This window comes from Vidua macroura, chromosome 23, assembly GCF_024509145.1.
Source record: "Vidua macroura isolate BioBank_ID:100142 chromosome 23, ASM2450914v1, whole genome shotgun sequence".
Lineage (NCBI taxonomy): Eukaryota > Metazoa > Chordata > Aves > Passeriformes > Viduidae > Vidua > Vidua macroura.
The window spans coordinates 1,866,067-1,885,049 of record NC_071593.1 but is presented as its reverse complement, the minus strand read 5'-3'; the positions used below and the strand labels follow the sequence as shown (position 1 = coordinate 1,885,049).

The 18,983-nt window shown below is 56.8% G+C and overlaps 1 protein-coding gene across 1 annotated transcript; it reads right to left on the bottom strand.

Annotated features, from left to right (window-relative positions):
• Nucleotides 1-1,495: 1,495 nt before the first annotated feature.
• On the bottom strand, nucleotides 1,496-18,352 carry ALDH4A1 (aldehyde dehydrogenase 4 family member A1). The gene is made up of 15 exons (XM_053997519.1): nucleotides 18,251-18,352; nucleotides 16,455-16,548; nucleotides 16,108-16,200; nucleotides 15,956-16,003; nucleotides 15,511-15,666; nucleotides 14,144-14,293; nucleotides 13,987-14,061; nucleotides 10,723-10,910; nucleotides 9,510-9,583; nucleotides 8,494-8,690; nucleotides 8,121-8,168; nucleotides 7,404-7,556; nucleotides 3,551-3,672; nucleotides 2,699-2,817; nucleotides 1,496-1,846 (listed from the first exon to the last, which is right to left on the bottom strand). Exons 1-15 carry the CDS (start codon nucleotides 18,283-18,285, stop codon nucleotides 1,734-1,736), a joined length of 1,665 nt encoding a protein of 554 aa, XP_053853494.1. The 5' UTR covers nucleotides 18,286-18,352; the 3' UTR covers nucleotides 1,496-1,733.
• Between the last annotated feature and the right edge of the window lie 631 nt (nucleotides 18,353-18,983).

The window sequence follows — 18,983 nt, the reverse complement described above, 5'->3', positions numbered from 1 at the left end:
GCAGGGCAGTTCCAGCCACTCCTGCCTGCCCTGCACAGGGGCAGTGGCACCGCTGCCCCCCACTGCCAGTGCCCACCTGCCAGGGCTGCAGCCCCTGCGAGCGCTGTTAATTGAGCAGTAATTAACCCAGTAATTAATAGGGGTTAGAAACAAACCCATTTGTGATTATAGCTGAGCCTGGAGGAGCAGGGCCGTGTGCTCCAGATCCCTTCTCCTGTTCGCACTGCAGCTCCCAGCACTGAGGCCAGGGGAGAGCCCAGGTCAGGCCTGGTTTAAGTCCTGGTCTAAGGCCTGGTTTACAGCCTGGTTTAACTCCTGGTTTAAGGCCTAGTTCAATTTTAACTCCTGATTTAACTCCTGGTTTAAGGCCTGATTTAACTCCTGGTTTAAGGCCTAGTTCAATTTTAACTCCGGATTTAATGCCTGGTTTAAGGCCTGGTTTAACATCGGATTTAATTTTAACTCCCGATTTAACTATTGGTTTAAGGCCTGATTTAATTTTAACTCCTGGTTTAAGGCCTAGTTCAATTTTAACTCCTGATTTAACTCCTGGTTTAAGGCCTGACTGAAATCCTGGTTTAAGGCCTGACTGAAATCCTGGTTTAAGGCCTGACTGAAATCCTGGTTTTAAGGCCTGACTGAAATCCTGGTTTTAAGGCCTGACTGAAGTCCTGGTTTAAGGCCTGATTGAAGTTCTGGTTTAAGGCCTGACTGAAGTCCTGGTTTAAGGCCTGGTCTTGGCAGCTGGCAGAGCCCTGGGGCTGGGCTCGGGTGGGACAGCAGCTCCCAGGGTGGGAGGGCTGCAGCTCCTGCAGGTCCCGCAGCTGCTGCTCCTTGCAGGGGGGGCAGGGAAGGTTCCCCCCCAGGCAGCTGGAGCAGGACATTCCCTGATCCCCAAAACCCCAGCAGCTCCTCCCAGGGCAGGGCCAGCCTGGCCTTGGCCCCAGGGGCAAAGCCAGGGCACAGAGCAGGGGCTGCTGCTGCCCGGCCCAGCCTGAGCCCAGCTGGGCAGGCTGAGGGTCTGAGGGATGGGATGGGATGGGATGGGATGGGGATGGGATGGGATGGGATGGGATGGGATGGGATGGGATGGGGATGGGGATGGGATGGGATGGGGATGGGGCACTGGGGCTGGTTCCAAGCAGCAGCACAGCTGCCCTCACCAGAGCTGCCCTCTCCTGGCACGAGGCTCCTGCCCAGCCCAGGGCTGTGAGGGGGCTCAGGGTGGGGACAAAGCCCAGCCCAAGGGGGGGAACCAGCCTGGCTGCCCTGCACCCCCAGGGATTTGGGCTGCTGGGGACAGCGAGGGACACAACTCGGGACAGGGGACAGGGACAGAGCTCAGCTCTGCTCTGATCCCGCTCAGCCCCGGGGAGAGGGATCTGCTCTGGGGATGGGAGAGCCGGGAGGAAAAGGGAGCCGGGGTCCAGCTGTGCCTCTGCAGCCACCCCTTAATTAACGCCTGACCTAATTAAGCATGCTCACACAGAATCACTGAGGTTGGAAAAGCCCTTTAAAGTCATCCAATCCAACCACTGGCACACTCACCATCGTGTCCCCAAGTGCCACGCGACCGAGGACACCACGAGGCGCTCCGAGCTTTACCATTTAACAACAGTTTGGTTTTTTTTTCTTTTCTTTTTTTAAAGAACTCCTAGGAGGGGCAGGTTAGGGATCAGTAGTGTAAGTGCTGCGGGGGTGGCAGCTGTCCCCCGGGCTGGCTGTCCCCAGGGTCACTGCATGTAGGCGTAGCGCCAGTCCCCCAGGGGCACGTGCGTCTCCTTGATGGCCTGCGGGGACGTCCAGCGCAGGAGGTAGTGGGGACCCCCGGGCTTGTCATTGGTGCCTGTGGGGGACAGCAGAAAGGGCTGGTGACACCGTGAGGGTGGCAGGACAAGAGGATGGCGACATGGAGGGACACGGGGCACAGGAGGGACGAAGAGAACAAGGGACACAGAGCACAGGAGGGATGTGGAGGGGTGGGAGGGACACAGGGGACAGGAGTGACACGGAGGATGGACACAGGAGGGACATGGAAGGATGGGAGGGACACAGAGGACAGGAGGGACACGGAAGGACACGGAGCACAGGAGGGACGCAGAGGGATGGGAGGGACATGGAGGGGTGGGAAGGACATGGAGGGACACAGGGATGGGAGGGACGTGGACACAGAGGATGGGGACATGGAGGGACAAAGGGAACAGGAGGGACAGGGGAGGACAAGGAGTACAGGAGGGACACAGAGGGATGGGAAGGACACTGAGGGACATGGAGGATGGGAGGAACATGGAGCAACAAGAAGGATGGGGACAGGAGGGACATGGAAGGACACGGAGCACAGGAGGGACGCAGAGAGATGGGAGGGACATGGAGGGGTGGTAAGGACACTGAGGATAGGAGGGACACAGGGGACACAGAGGGATGGGAGGGACAGGCAGGGATGGGGACAAGGAGGGACATGGAAGGACAGGAGGGATGGGGACAAGGAGGGACACGAGGGATGCACAGGGACAGGAGGGATACAGAGGATGGGAGGGACACAGGACAGGAGGGACATGGAGGGACACAGAAGGATGGGGACAAGAAAGGACATGGAGGGACAGGAGAACAAGGGACATAGAGGGACAGGAGGGACACAGGGGACAGAAGGGACACAGAGGGGAGCTGGGAAGGGCCTGGCCAGCAGCCCTGGTGTCACCTGAGATGCGGGAGCCCCCGAAGGGCTGCTGGGCCACCACGGCCCCCGTGGATTTGTCGTTGATGTAGAAGTTGCCGGCGGCGTGGCGCAGCAGCCTCAGGGACTCCTCGATGGCAGCCCTGGGCAGGGACAGGCACAGCCCTGAGCACCCCCAGCTGCTGCAGAGCCACCAAAGCGGGCACAGAGAGGCTCGGGCCCCCTCCAGAGGGGGTTGGGTCCCCTCGTGCCCAGCTCCAGGCCTCAGGGGTTTCACAGCTCGTGTGTTTTCGCTGCTTTGGGTTTGTTTTTTTTTTCAGCTTTTTTCTCTATTTACATTTCATGGTTACAAACCAAAGGTTGTTATCTCTCATTATCCAGGGAAACGTGGCTGCCCCATCCCTGGCAGTGTCCCAGGCCAGGCTGGACGGGGTTTGGAGCACCCTGGGACAGTGGGAGGTGTCCCTGCCCTGCTAGGGGTGGCCCTGGATCAGCTCTAAGGTCCCTCCAGCCCCAGCCAGCCCAGAATTCTGTGACCATTTTGGGTGATTCTCTCTGAGGTTACACCGCTCTTTGCCCTCCTCCTGCTGAGTGCGCTGTGGGTTCACCCCCCACGTGCTCCAAACATTCCTTTGGGATAATTCCTCACTGGGAAAAAAAAAGCTTTTTTGGGCTAAGAACCCCCCAAAAACGAACTAAGCTAAACTTCCAAACCATCCCTTCCCCTCCCTGCAGGAGGGGCAGCAAAAGCAGCACAGGCTGGGTGGGAAATGCTCTTCCCTGCTCTGGAGAGGAGGAAGATCCGTGCCTCACTCCAGCTGGGAAAAGCACCCCCAGCTGCTTTTTGGGGGAATTTTCGGCAATTTTGGGACTCACTTCTCCTGGGCGAAGATCGCCCCCGTGAGGCCGTAGGGGGTGGTGGTGTCGATGAGCTCCAGCACCTCCCTGTAGCGATCCTCGGGGTACACGAACACCGTCAGGATGGGCCCGAAAATCTCCTGGAGCCCAAAAAACCCACACACCCCGTCAAGATCAACTCCAGAAAATGCACATACCCCGTCAGGATGGGCCCCAAAATTTCCTGGAGCCCCAAAAACCCATACAGACTATCAGGATCAACCCCAAAAAAAGCACACACCCTGTCAGGATCGGCCCCAAAACCCACACATCCCATCAGGATCGGCCCCAAAATCTCCTGGAGCCCAAAAAACTCACATACCCTGTCAGGATCAACCCCAAAAAATGCACATACCCCGTCAGGATGGGCCCCAAAATTTCCTGGAGCCCCAAAAACCCATACAGACTATCAGGATCAACCCCAAAAAATGCACACACCCTGTCAGGATCGGCCCCAAAACCCACACATCCCATCAGGATCGGCCCCAAAATCTCCTGGAGCCCAAAAAACTCACATACCCTGTCAGGATCAACCCCAAAAAATGCACATACCCCGTCAGGATGGGCCCCAAAATTTCCTGGAGCCCCAAAAACCCATACAGACTATCAGGATCAACCCCAAAAAATGCACACACCCTGTCAGGATCGGCCCCAAAACCCACACATCCCATCAGGATCGGCCCCAAAATCTCCTGGAGCCCAAAAAACTCACATACCCTGTCAGGATCAACCCCAAAAAATGCACATACCCCGTCAGGATGGGCCCCAAAATTTCCTGGAGCCCCAAAAACCCATACAGACTATCAGGATCAACCCCAAAAAATGCACACACCCTGTCAGGATCGGCCCCAAAACCCACACATCCCATCAGGATCGGCCCCAAAATCTCCTGGAGCCCAAAAAACTCACATACCCTGTCAGGATCAACCCCAAAAAATGCACACATCCCATCAGCATCGGCCCCAAAACTCACACAGCATGTCAGGACTGGTCCCAAAATCTCCTGGAGCCCAAAAAACCTACATACTCTGTCAGGATCAACCCCAAAAAATGCACACCCCATCAGGATGGGCCCCAAAACCCACACACCCTGTCAGGATGGGCCCCAAAAAATGCACACACCCTGTCAGGATCCACCCCAAAATCTCCTGGAGCCCAAAAAACCCACACACCCTGCCAGGATCAACCCCAAAAAATGCAAACACAACCTCAGGATCAACCCCAAAAAATGCACATACCCCATCAGGATCCACCCCAAAACACCATACAAACCATCAGGATCGACCCCAAAAACCAATACAAACCATCAGGATTGGCCCCAAAATCTCCTGGAGCCCAAAAAACCCACACATCCCATTAGGATCAGCCCCAGAAATGCACACTCTCTGTCAGGATTGGCCCCAAAACCCACATACTCCATCAGGATCGGCCCCAAAATCTCCTGGAGCCCAAAAAACCCACACAGCCTGTCAGGATCAACCCCAAAAAATGCACACCCCATCAGGATGGGCCCCAAAACCCACACAGCATGTCAGGATTGGCCCCAAAAAATGCACACACCCTGTCAGGATCCACCCCAAAATTTCCTGGAGCCCAAAAAACCCACACAGCCTGTCAGGATCAACCCCAAAAAATGCAAACACAACCTCAGGATCAACCCCAAAACACCATACAAACCATCAGGATCAGCCCCAAAAACCCATACAAACCATCAGAATTGGCCCCAAAATCTCCTGGGAGCCCAGAAATACCACAAACCATCAGGATCAGCCCCAAAAAAAACCATACAAACTGTCAGGATCAGCCCCAAAATCTCCTGGGAATGCAGAAAATGCCACAAGCTGTCAGGATCAACCTCAAAAAACCCACACATCCCATGAGGATCGGCCCCAAAAACCCACACCCTGTCAGGATCAACCCCAAAATCTCCTGGAGCCCAGAAAGTACCACAAACCATGAGGATCAGCCCCCAAAAAGGTATACAAACCATCAGCATTGGCCCCAAAAAGCCACACACCCCATGAGGATCAGCCTAAAACTTTCCTGGGAGTTCAGAAAATCCCACACCCTGTCAGGATCAGCCCCAAAAACCCACACACACCATCACACCATCAGGATTGGCCCCAAAATCTCCTGGGAATGCAGAAAATCCCACAAACTGTCAGGATCGGCCCCAAAACAGCATAGAAACCATCAGGATCAGCCCCAAAAACCCACACACTGTCAGGATCAACCCCAAAAAACCCACACAAACCATCAGGACTGGCCTCAAAATCTCCTGGGAGCCCAGAAATACCACAAACCATCAGGATTGACCCCAAAAAAACCCATACAAACTGTCAGGATCAGCCCCAAAATCTCCTGGGAATGCAGAAAATGCCACAAGCTGTCAGGATCAACCTCAAAAAATCCACACACCCCATGAGGATCAGCCCCAAAAACCCACACCCTGTCAGGATCAACCCCAAAATCTCCTGAAGCCCAAAGAATGACACCAAGGCATCATTATCAGCCCCAAAAAAACCCCACACACCATAAGGGGTCAGCCCCAAAAAACCCACACACACTGTGAGGATCAGCCCCAAAAACTGCCCCTGAGCCAAAAAAACCCAATGAGGATTGGCCTGAAAATGTCCTGTACAGCCCCAAAACCTGTAGGATCACCCCAAAGAACAACACATCCCACAAGGATCGGCCCCAAAAGCAACACACCCTGTCAGGATTGCCCCAAAAACTGCCTGTGAGCCCAAAGAGTGACACAAACCCTGAGGATCAGCCCCAAAAATAACAAAACCTGTGAAGATTGGCCCCAAAATCCCCTGGGAGCCCAAAGAATGACAGACCCCCATGAGGATTGGCCCCAAAATCTCTTGTAAGCCTAAAAAGCAACACATACAGTGAGGAGAGTCCCAAAAATTTCCAGAGAGCCCAAAGAACACCACAAACTGGGAGGATTGGCCCCAAAAATATCAAAACCTGCCATGATCAGCTCAAAAATCTCCTGTGAGCCCAAAAAACAACACACACCATGAGGATCAGCCCCAAAATGGCCCCAAAAATCTCCTGTGAACCCAAAAAACAATACACCCTGTGAGGATCAGCCCCTAAATCTCCCGTGCAGCCCCAAAACCAGCACACCCTGTGAGGATCACCCCAAAGAACAGCACACAACATCCTGTGAGGATCGGCCCCAAAATTTCCTTTGCAGCCCAAAAATCTCCTGTGAGCTCAAAAACCAACACAACCTGTGAGGATCAACCCCAAATTCTCCCAGGTTGGCCCTAAAATCTTCTGCGAGCCCAAAAATCAACACACTCCTTGAGGATCAACCCCAAAATCTCCCAGACTGGCCCCAAAATCTCCTGTGAGCCCAAACCCCGGGATCAGCCCCAGGAAGGAGCAGGTGCTGCCCCACCCCAAAGAGCCCAATCCCAATGCAGGAACCCATCCCCATAGGAGCAGTCTCCAGAGCAGGGATTTGGGATGGGATCCCAGAGTGCCCCACAGGGATTTGGGATGGGGATCACCCCACCCCTCCCTCATGATGGGGTCCCCCAGGGATTTGGGATGGGGTCCCAGTTGCCCCAGAGGGATTTGGGATGGGGTCCCCCAGGGATTTGGGATGGGGTCCCAGTTGCCCCAGAGGGATTTGGGATGGGGTCCCCCAGGGATTTGGGATGGGGTCCCAGTTGCTCCATGGGGATTTGGGATGGCATCCCACGGGGATTTGGGATTCCCCATCTCTCTCATGATGGGGTCCCAGTTGCCCCACAGGGATTTGGGATGGGGTCCCAGTTGCCCCACAGGGATTTGGGATGGGGTCCCCCCACACCTCTCTCATGATGGGGTCCCGGGGGTCCCTGCTCTCCACGATGCAGGGCTCCACGAAGTAGCCGACGCTGTCATCGCAGCCGCCGCCCGCCAGCACCGTCAGGCTGGGGGAGCTCCGGGCGTGCTCCAGCCACCCCTTGATCCGGGCAAAGGACTGGGGACAGGCACAGGGAACCAGGGGTTGGGGTCTGGAAGGGGGCCCGGGGGTTTAAAAGGGGCAGTTGGGGGTCCGGAGGGGGTTTGGGGTTTTAAAAGGGGGTGTGGGGGTTTAAAAGGGGGTTTGGGGTGGGAGTTACAGGAAATGAGTGGGTTTGGGGGTCTGGGGGTCTGGAAGGGGGGTTTGGGGGTGTAAAAGGGGGGTTTGGGTCAGGAATTACAGGAAATTAGGGGGTTTGGGGCTCTGGGAGGTGGTTTGGGGGTTTAAAAGGAGGCTTTGGGGGTCTGGAAGGGGGTTTGAGGGTCTGAAAGGAGGTTTGGGGGTTTAGAAGGGGGTCTGGGTCACTCCTCCCAGGACACACCGCTCTCGGTGCCCTACCAACTCAGGAGGAGGAAGGGGAGCAGGGGATGCCCACAAAACTCTCAAGGCCAGGACGATTTCTGGGGGAAATTCCCCCCTTTTCACAAGCAGGGCACACAACGCTCAGCTGCCAGCCAGCTCCAGCCGATCCCTGTCCCCATTCCTGCAGCAAACCCCAGCCTGGGGCCGCTCCGGGCTCACCTTGTCATCGATCACCGCCGAGAAGAACGTCCCGAAGTCCTGGGTGGGCTGCGGGAGGCAGAAGGGAGGGGATGAGAGCACACCCTGCACCCCAGAGCTCCCTCAGGAGCAGGGGCAGCCACAACTCCCCCAAAAACCCTTCCCCGTGTCCCGGGAGCTCCCGTTCTGCGGGAAGAGGCGGCCCAGCCCTCCCTGCAGAGCGGCTACAAGTTAATTTCTAATCACGGCCAGGAGCTGCGGGGCGGTGGGGGGGAGCGGGCGGGGATGAAAAGCTCGGTTCAATGGGAATTAGCAGCCAGTTCCCGCAGCCCCTAATCCCATCAGCCTCCCGCTGAGCCGCAAAGCCCTTCAGCAGCCCGGCAGCTCGGCTCACATCTCCCACTTTGATCTTCCCGTGCTCCTCCAGCAGCTTCTCTTTGATGTGGGGCCACAGCGAGGCCGGCGCGTAGAGCCGGGAGCAGGCGGAGCATTTCTGCCCGCCGAACTCGAAGGCCGAGCGCAGGGTCCCGTTCACGGCGCTGCCCACGTCCGCCGAGCTGTGCACCACGTGGAAGTTCTTCCCTCCGCACTCTGCGCGGGGAAAAGGGCAGCGGAGGAGCTGGCACGGTGGGGCGGCTCCCAAAATGTGCCTGGGGCTCTCCCCGCCCGGCTGGGGCTCCGAGGGGAGCTGATGCCTTTTCTATGTTCCGTGTGTTTGTAACCCTGCGGTTCTGTAGTGCACAACTCCAAACTCCACACGCAGGGTCAGCTGCTGCTCTCCCGTTTTGGGCAGACACAACAATTCCTCTCCAGGCCTGGCAATCAAGGACACCTCACTGCCTCAGGCCCCGAGAAATTCAACAGAAGGGAGATGGGGGAGCAAGCTCGGGGTAAATGACTTCATTAGCTGAAGCTGGAATTGGAGGATTAACCCCCAATATGCAAATGGACCGGAGTTATCAAAGTGAGAAAACCCGTGAGCCGTGGTCCATTTTTGGGTGTAGCCCCTGCCTGAGCTGTACCTGAAGGCCTTTCAATAAATACAAGCACTTTTTCTTCCCTTAATTTTGTCCGGCCTCTGTTTTTAGACAGCCCCAAAAGGCATCAGGACAGGGAGAGCCGTGACCCCAGGAGCACAACCCTGGAGCAGGGAGATTAAACCCCTGGAAAAGGAACCAACCTCAATTCCCAGACTTTGGGACTCCAAACCGTGGGGTCCAACCACCACCTCCCACCCAAGCGCCAGCTCCGCACCCCAAAATCCCACCCCGTGCCACTCCCACAGCTCGGAATATCCAGCGATTTCCTGCACCCTCTGCCCACGGGGATGGGAACGCTGCCCCTCTCCTCCCCAGGCAGAGGAGGAGCTGCCCCCTGAATCCCCCAGAAAGGTGCAGGGGAGGCCGGTACCTCCAGCCAGGCGTGGGAAATTGCGGTAGCGGTCCAGGTTCTCCGAGACCTGCTTCCAGAGCCGCCTGAAGGTCCTGGAACAGGAGGGAGGAGCTGCTCAGGGCACGCCTGGCTCGGCACACAGGGGGATATGACCTGGTGGGAAAACCCCTGAAAGAGGGATGAGAAATCCCCCAAAAAAGGGGTGCCCCGATCAGAAATCCCCTAAGGAAAGGGGTGTCCCGATGGGAAACCCCCAAAAAATGGATGCTCCGATGGGGAGCCCCCACAAAAGAGGGATGGGAAATCCCCCAAAAAAGGGATGCCCTGATGGGAAACCCCCCCAAATTTTTTGGGGGGATGCCTCAATGGGAAACCCTCCAAAAAAAGGGATGCCCCAGTGGGAAACCCCCCAAAAAATGGATGCTCCGATGGGAATCCCACAAAAAAGAGGGATGGGCAATCCCCCCAAAAAAGGGATGCCCTGATGGGAAACGCCCCCAAAAAAGGGATGCCCCAATGGGAAATCCTCCAAAAAAAGGGATGCCCTGATGGGAAATCACCCAAAACCAGGATGCCCTGCACAGGAAAGTGGGACTGGGAGCACAGGTACCAAACAAAGGCTCCACAGAGCAGCTCCACGGCTTTAAAAATAAACTGTTACAGGGAAGGGCACGGAGTGAACATCCAGAAGTTTCTGTTCCTCCCCTTTCCCCCCTTCCCTTCAGGCCTCACTGTGACAAACCCCTCGGCTGGAAAACAATAAAAATGGAAATGGCCTCACAGCAGGAGCTCAGCTCTGAGCTCCCCACCTGTTCACCCAAGCGTGGCCTGGCCCTGGGGAGGGGTCCCTGCAGGGGCTGTCAGACCCTGGGACCCCTCAGCACCTCTGACACCCCATGGGACACAGCCAGAGCTCGGGGGTCAAACTAAACCCACCTGGGAGGCAAACCCACCTGGGGGGCAAAGCAAACCCACCTGGGGAGCAAAGCAAACCCACCTGCAGCACCCCTGGAAGTGTCACTGCCACTCTGGCTGTTCCTGTGCCCCAAGTTCAGCCCCGGAGCTAAAACCACTCCCCCCCAGCACCAACACCCAGCTCAGACCCTTTTTGTCACCACTTTGAACCCCCTATTTGATATAACCCCGCCACCACATCCTGCCAGTGCCATTCCAAGGGCCACCAGAGGAGCCCCCAGCCCCCTCCCTGCCCTCTCCCCCATCCCCAACCTACGGCACGCTGCCGGTGAAGTTGAGGCCACAGAAGTGCTCGGAGCTGGTGACGGTGTCCCCAAACTCGGGGCCGTCCGAGGGCACGAACTGCACCACGTTCGGGGGCAGCCCCGCCTCCAGCAGGATCTTGTAGACGGCGTAGCTGGAGAGCAGGGCCGTGTCACTGGGCTTCCACAGCACCACGTTCCCCTGGGGGCAGGAGAACACCTCGTCAGGGACGTCTGAATTCCCTGGAAAGCTGTCCCGGAGCGGTGGCACCTCACGGGGACACTTTTTTCTTTTCTGTGTTCCCCATTATTCCATATATTCTTCACACACCTACGTGTAGCTGTGTTGCCTGTTGGATTAGTGACTACATTTCCCAGTACTTTTCCATGGCCTTTCCCTAGGCACAAAGACAAAAATCCCAGAGCTCCAAGCCCCAGGGGATACAAGGCCCCAGTGCTGTCTTGGCTCTTCCTGGGAACCAAGGATGAGAACAACTCTTTGGGATATTTCACGGGCAGAGCACAGCCAAGTGCTGAGGGGGCACTCCAGACCTGGGGGGAACTGCATCACTGCTTGTCCTCACAATTGGTGCCTTTTATCAATTATGCTAATTTTCTAAAACCTATAAAAATGCCCTCATCCCTGTGGGGGTGGGCTTTTGTAGACATCTTTCCATAGCTGCCCCTGAAAGCCTTCAAATAAAGATCTGCTCTTGTATTACCTCCTTACAAAAACGATCCTGAGTTTCCTTTCCAGGTTGGGAAAAAGACAACAGCACCTTCACCCCAGCACTGTTTGGGCAGGACTGGGTGTGCCCTGCTCAGCTGAGGGCACAAATCCTCCCCTTTTCTCTCACCAGGTGGCTGTGCCAGCCTTCCACTCCCTCCTTTCCAGGGCTGAGCTCTGCCTTCCCCAAGAAGAGCTGGAAACACGGCCCTGGTTCTTGCCTCAGGACACAGGAATGTGCTCCAGGTGTCACCAGGCCCTGGTTCCTGCCTCAGGACACAGGAATGTGCTCCTGGTGTCACCAGGCCCTGGTTCCTGCCTCAGGACACAGGAATGTGCTCCCGGTGTCACCAGGCCCTGGTTCCTGCCTGAGGACACAGGAATGTGCTCCCGGTGTCACCAGGCCCTGGTTCCTGCCTCAGGACACAGGAATGTGCTCCCGGTGTCACCAGGCCCTGGTTCCTGCCTCAGGACACAGGAATGTGCTCCAGGTGTCACCAGGCCCTGGCTCCTGCCTCGGGACACAGGAATGTGCTCCCGGTGTCACCAGGCCCTGGCTCCTGCCTCGGGACATAGGAATGTGCTCCCGGTGTCACCAGTGCTGCCACCACCGGCCCTGGGCAGGGCCAGCAGGTGTTTGTGCCAGGCAGGGCAGTGAAACCAAACCTCCTGCCTGGATGAACCAGGCACAAACAGCATGAGGGGCCAGAGAACTCCCCTGGTGCCACCCCCTTGGCCCCGTGCCACCCCCGCCCCTTGGCCCCACGGTCACTCCCTGTGACTGCCCTGTGTCCCTGTCACACGGCTCAGCTCCCCTGCACAGGGTCACAGCCCCGGGAGGGCTGGACAGGGAGTTCTGGACTCCTGTCTCCTGCTGTCCGGGGATTTGTTCCGCAGGAAAAGCTCCCCCTGGGCCCCTCCAATTGCTCCGCTCCAAACAGGGACAGAAATAAAGCACAGAACCTGCAGGCAGCTGGGGAATCCAGGCCAGGGCAGACACAGCATTCCCAGCCTGGGCTGCTCTGATCCCGAGGAAATCCTGTTCCCAGGACTGACTGCATGGACCTCTGCAGTGTCTAATCCCCCATGGTGACAGAAACACTGGGGCTCTAATTAACATTCCCCTATTAGGCAGCATTTTTGCTGGGGCTCTAATTAACATTCCCCTATTAGGCAGCGTTTTCTCCTAACTTTAATTCCAGGTGCCCCCTGCTGCCGAGCTTTCCAAGGCACCTGCTGATGTGCTGCTGCCTTCTGCTCCCGGCCCAGGGCAGGGGATCCCATGCCCCTGCAGCATCCCATGGGAATTCACTGTCCCACCGAGCAGGGGAACTGGATGAGCCATGGGATGTCCCCAGTTGTCACCCAGAGCTGCCAGCACGGGTTTGTCCCGTCCCAGCAGGGCTCACCCGCTCTGGTTTGAGCTCATTGCCAGATTCCCAAAGCCAAGGGTGTCCCCCAGGTCCTGGGGTGGGAGGAAGGGACCTCTCTCTCCAGAAATCTTCCCAGCTCCATGGTGGCTTCACCCTCGCCCTGTCCCCCCATTCCTGCCCTAGTGACAGGTTCAAATGCTTCACTCAAATATGGCTTTAAATGTGATGTTCCCAAATTAAAAGCTCCCCAGCCTCTTTGGGGCCAACAGGAAATCTGAGCCTAATTAGCAAAGACCTGAGGACAACTGTTGGTTTTTTTCTTTCCCAGTACAACAATAAATTAATTATTCCTGGCCCAAATTCACCAGGTTATTACAGCCTCTCCCCAAATTCCACCCTGCAGAGGCAGGAGCTCCTGTGCTCCATGGGCTGGGACACAAATGGGAATGTGCAGAAATGCTTTTAACCAATACTTGGATTTTTTTTTTTTTTTGGATATTTCTTCAGACCTTCTGGGCTCTCCTGTCTGCCAGTTTGGTGCTAAATGGCAGAGCCATGGTCTGCCCTTGCCTTTCTTGGCCCTGCTCCCAAAAAGTGTCATCCCAGAGGAATCTGAGCAGCTACAAACTGGTTACACTTTCATGTCCCGACAGCTCCCGGAGCCCAGGTAGGAAATCAAACCCCTGCTGTGTTAATTCCCAGATGCCAAACCCAGCCTGGGAAGGAAAAGACACCTTGCTTCAGAACAAAAGCCCCAGAAGGGCAGGTCTGGGCAGTGTGTGCCTTCCCAGCACTTCCCCCATCACACTGGAAATCCAGGCACCGGGGTGCCTAAATTAAAGCCTAAATGCTGATTGGGTCAAGGGGTCCAACAGGCCCCAGGTGTGTCTGTGGAACAGCCCCAGCGAGGCCAGGCTCCCTCCTTGCCCACCCCAGCCCAGCTGAACACGAGGGCTGGGATCCCTCTCCCAGCCTTTCCCTGTCCTGTCCCCCTGCCCTGTCCCATCCCCCCATCCTGTGACCCTGCCCTGTCCCCCTGCCCTGCCTCCCTGTTCTGTCCCCTGTCCTGTGACCCTGTCCCCCTATCCTGTCCTCCTGTCCCCCTGTCCTAGCCCCTTGTCCTGTCCTACCCCCCTGCCCTGTCCCCCTGTCCTGCCCCCCTCTCCCCCAGGACTCACCATCAGCGCCGGAGCCCCCGCCAGGTTCCCCCCGATGGCCGTGAAGTTGAAGGGGGACACGGCAGCCACGAAGCCCTGCGGAGGCACAGGGAGAAGGGACCTTTGGGAGCCTCCCGTCCCCAGAGGGACCCGCGTGGGGCACGGGGGCCCAGCTCACCTCCAGCCCCCGGTAGACCATGGAGTTGGTGCTGATGTCCACGCTGAGGGGCTGGCTCTGCTCCAGCTCCAGCGCATACTTGGCGTTGAAGCGGAAGAAGTCGATGAGCTCGGCGGCGGCGTCGATCTCCGCCTGGATCACGGTCTTGCCCTGCAGGGAGAGAGAAGGGAAGGGGGAATGCAGCAATGGTGCATGGGGGAATGCAGCAATGGTGCACGGGGGAATGCAGCAATAGTGCATGGGGGAATGCAGCAATGGTGCATGGGGGAATGCAGCAATGGTGCACGGGGGAATGCAGCAATGGTGCACGGGGGAATGCAGCAATGGTGCACGGGGGAATGCAGCAATAGTGCATGGGGGAATGCAGCAATGGTGCATGGGGGAATGCAGCAATGGTGCATGGGGGAATGCAGCAATGGTGCACGGGGGAATGCAGCAATAGTGCATGGGGGAATGGTGCAGTGCTGGCTGTGGGGTGCCCCTTGTGAGCTCAGCTCCCAAAGATGGGGCCTCCTGCGCAGCCTCACGCTGATCCTGCTCCCAGGTGCAGCAAGGAGTGAGGATCACCCTGGGTCCCCTCACAGAGCACCTCCAGCCATTCCCACTGCCAAAAACCACCCTGGCAGCCCCTCCTGCCCTGCTCAGCCCAGCTTCTCCAGCACCCCTGTCTTAGGCTGGAAATGGGGGTGTGTGTTCTATTCCAGTCTGTCAGAGCTGGGGCAGTTCTCTTCTGTTCATTGGGCACTTTTCTTTATCTCTTCCACAAACCAATCCTCCCTCCAGAAGATATCTTCTGTTAATGGGCCATTAATTATTAATTATCTTCTGTCCATGGCCAGTGAGTGTCCCTGCATGGCTGATAAAATTCCATCATCCCATGGGAGATGCTCTGCCCAGGGGGAGGAGCCAAGCATTCCTACCTGGATACAATCTGAGATTTTGGGACACCAGAGTAGCCTTCTCCACTGCATTCCCAGAGGAAGCCCAGGCCCATCTCCACCAGCCCTGGAGCTTCAGAGGAAAACTCCAGCCTTGTCCAGGATCCCTGCTCCAGCAGAAGCACAGCTGGCACTGCAGGAGGGCTGCAGCCCCCATGGAATGGGACTGTGCCACCACCCTGACCCACAGGATGCCAGGGCCTGGTCTGACTCTTTCAGTAGGTTTATTTTTTTTTTGTACTATTACATTTGGTTTTTTAGTTTTTCTAATAAAGAACTGTTATTCCTATTCCCATATCTTTGCCTGAGAGCCCCTTTAATTTCAAAATGATAACAATTCAGAGGGAGGGGGTTTACATTTCCCATTTCAGAGGAGGCTCCTGCCTTCCTCAGCAGACACCTGGCTGTTCAAACCAGGACAACCCCTACCTGCCCCACCATGGTCTTGGCCAGCACTTCTGCTCGCCGCGGGCCGCTCAGCATGTCAGCCGCCTTCAGGAAGATCTGGGCCCGGTCCTGCACAGGCTTCAGGTCCCATTCCTTCCTTGCTGCCAAGGCAGCGTTAATGGCTTTGTTAATGAGCTCCTGTGGAGGCAAAGGGGAAAAGGCAGCAAGGAGGAGCCTCTCCGGGTTCCTCCCCACCCCCAGGTCACAGGGTAAAGCGAGGGGTCACCCACCACAGGCACAGACCACTGGTGCCATCACAACCCCAAATCTGCAGCTCCTGGTGGGTTTGTTCCAGGATCCCTGAGGCTTGGAAAGGCTCCTGGAGCCTCCCTGCTCACAAAGTGTGTTTCACTTGCTAAACCAAGGCCAAGCGCTGCTGCTTCCCCAAAAAACAGCCAGGAGGGGGGGGACAGACAGGTGCACTCACCTTGCTGGCGTAGCAGTATTTGGCCACCTTGTGTGCATGGTTAAAGGGCTGGGAAGAGAAGAGAGAGGCTCTGTAGGAACCAGTCCCAGGATCCTCCTGCAGGGACCCCCCTGCTCTGTTCTCCCCCATTTAATGAGAAGCCCCCGACTCACCGAGAGCTGGTACCTCACCGTGGGGGTCCACACCTCCTCCCCCCCGATGACACACGGGATGTCCTCGGTCTTGCCCTTCAGGTCAGCGAGGGCCTGGCAGAGAGGAGAATGCGGTGGGAGCAGCTCCCACCCCGTCCAGCTGCCCTCTATCCCCCTTCCCACGGGCAGAGGGAACTGGGAACAGGCTCCGGGCATGGGCTGCCCACAGGAGGCACAGCTGTGCCCACGGGGAAGGAGCAGGAGCTGGGCACGATGGGCTTCTCACACCAAAGAGAGACTGGGGCTGCTCTGCAGCACAGCTCGGGGCCCTCCCAACCCCAAAAATCCCCAAATCCTGGCACTGGTACCTTCTGGAGCGCCGCTCGCTCGGGGCTCCCCGGCTTGAACTCCAGGATGGGCTCGTTGGTCACCTGGATGGCCGGGCGGTGCTGCCATCTCCGCCTGCGCCGGGGGCAGGACAGGAACCGCTGGAATCCCGCCGTTCCCTCCTTCCCCAGCACCGCGGGGACACCTCAGTGCCAGGGACACCTCGGTCCCAGGGACACCTCGGTCCCAGGCTGCCCCCCCAAACCAGCCCCTGTTCCATCTCTCCCACTGGGTGGGGATGCCAGAGCCGGCAGCCAATGAAACATAAACTTTAAGGGATTTAGAGATTTTAGAGGAGCTAAGATTTTAGTTAGAGAGAAGTCTTACTAGAGTTAATTAAAATAAATGAGTAGGCCTTGATGAAGTTAAGAGTTAGTAGTTAACTGATAATTGATTGCTTGTCAACACAATGTTTAGTTAGCTGGGTTTATAATGAAGAATATAGAAACTGACAAATAGCTTTTAGGAACATGAGACAATTGTGGGCCTCCTCTGCTCTGAAACCAATTGAAGACAGGGAATGGGAGTTCTACCAAGGTTCATTTGTCATATTTGCATTGAAAAGGTAGAAAGGTCAGAATGAGGAAGACTTCATTTACTTCCTCATTTTGGGACCCCTCCCCATGAAAGGGACCACCGACCCATTTCAAGGAACAAACTACGCATGCTTAATAGCTTTTGAAATGATTAGCATACGAAGCGAGGAATGGGATGGACCAAAATGATGAATATGTATTTGTATTTTGGGTATTCAATTCTTGTGTGGATAAAAGGACTCTGTAATCATTTGAAAGGTGTGGTGTGTATTTGGGAGCTATCCCACACGCTGCCTGGCGTCGCAATAAACATACACTTTCTAACTTTAAACGGTTAGAGAGTTTTTGTCCGTCACCGTTGGGTATCAGTACTAGATCAATATCCATATTTCTTTAATAAATCACCAAGCCCGGCCCTGGCCCCCAGCCCACCACTCCTCTCTCGCTCAGGAAAAGCGCTGGAAAAGGCGTTTTTAAGGACCGAGGCACAGGGTGAGCTCCGGGCTGCTGCAACATCCCAGCACTCCGCCGGCTCCCGGCAGAGTCCAGGGGGCAGAAGCCGGACGGGCACCCCGCAGTGCCCAGCCGGACCTTGGCAGTGCCCAGCCCCACGTGCGGGTCACATCGTGCAGCTCGGCGACAACGCCCGAAAAAAGGGGGAAATGGGAGAAAAAGGAGGGGGAAATGAGGGGAAAGGGGGAAAAACGAGGGGGAAAAGAGGAAAAACGAGGGGGAAAAGGGGGAAAAACTAGGGGGAAAAGGGGAAAAACGAGGGGGAAAACGAGGGGGAAAGGGGGAGAAAAAAGAGAAAGCAAGACGAAAAGGAGAAGACAAGGGAGAAAGGGGGGAAGCAAGGGGGTAAAGGAGGAAAACCAGGAGAAAGCAGTGGAAAACAGGTAAAAATAAGGGTAAAGGGGAAAAGAAGGGGTAAACTGTGGAAAACGGGTAAAAACTGAGGGGAAAGGGGAAAACCAAGGGAAAAACGAGGGAAACAAGGGCAAAAAAAGGAGGAAGGAGGGCAGAACAAGGGGGACTAAGGGCTGGCAGTGCCTGAGGCTGGCAGCGGGATGGTTCCCGGGGATGGCAGGGGCGGCAGCGGGAAGGGAAGGGAAGGGAAGGGAAGGGAAGGGAAGGGAAGGGAAGGGAAGGGAAGGGAAGGGAAGGGAAGGGAAGGGAAGGGAAGGGAAGGGAAGGGAAGGGAAGGGAAGGGAAGGGAAGGGAAGGGAAGGACCCGCACTCACCCGCAGTCCCTCAGCGCCCGCAGCCGCCGCCACATCCCGGCCCCGCCGCGCTCCCGGCCCGCGGCCGCCACCACCCACCGCGCGGGGGGAGGGGGGGGCGGGGAGGAGACACAACCATCGATTAATTAATAAATTAATAAAAGCCCGGGGGCGGCGGTCTGGAGGAGCGGCCCCGCGCCCGCCGCTCGCTGTGTGTGAGGGTGCGGGCCGTGTTTCCTCCCTCCCGTCCGCGGGGTTCCCGTGGGGTGTCCCCAGCCGCGCGTCCCCCCCTTCGCGGTGATGGTTGCGCCCGGAGAGGGGCGGTGGCGCGCGCGGCACGCGGGAGGGGGCGGGGCGCGGGAAGGAGCCAAAAATCATTGAAAAAGGGAAATTCGGGAAAAACAACAACAAAAGCGGCCCCAGGAGACGGAGCGGCTGCGGCTGCACCCGGAGCTCGGCGGGTCCGAGCCGCGGGAGAGAACTTCGGTGGGGAGAAAGAGAAAAGCAACTGAGAATCTCCTTGGGAGCTGAGACTTACCCAAAAAAGGGGTGATTTTAACCCAAAGGTGGGGCCTGGCTGGGGCACAGGGCCAGGAGAAGGCTGAAGTGTGCAGGAGGTATTTTAATTTCCAAGGAGAGTCATGTTTCAAGAGCAGCAGCTGAAGGACCCTGATTCTGAGGGGAGTTTGGGCTATTTTATGACCCCGAATCACCTGGGCTGGGCGGATTTTCGGAAGCGAGGATGATCCCTCCC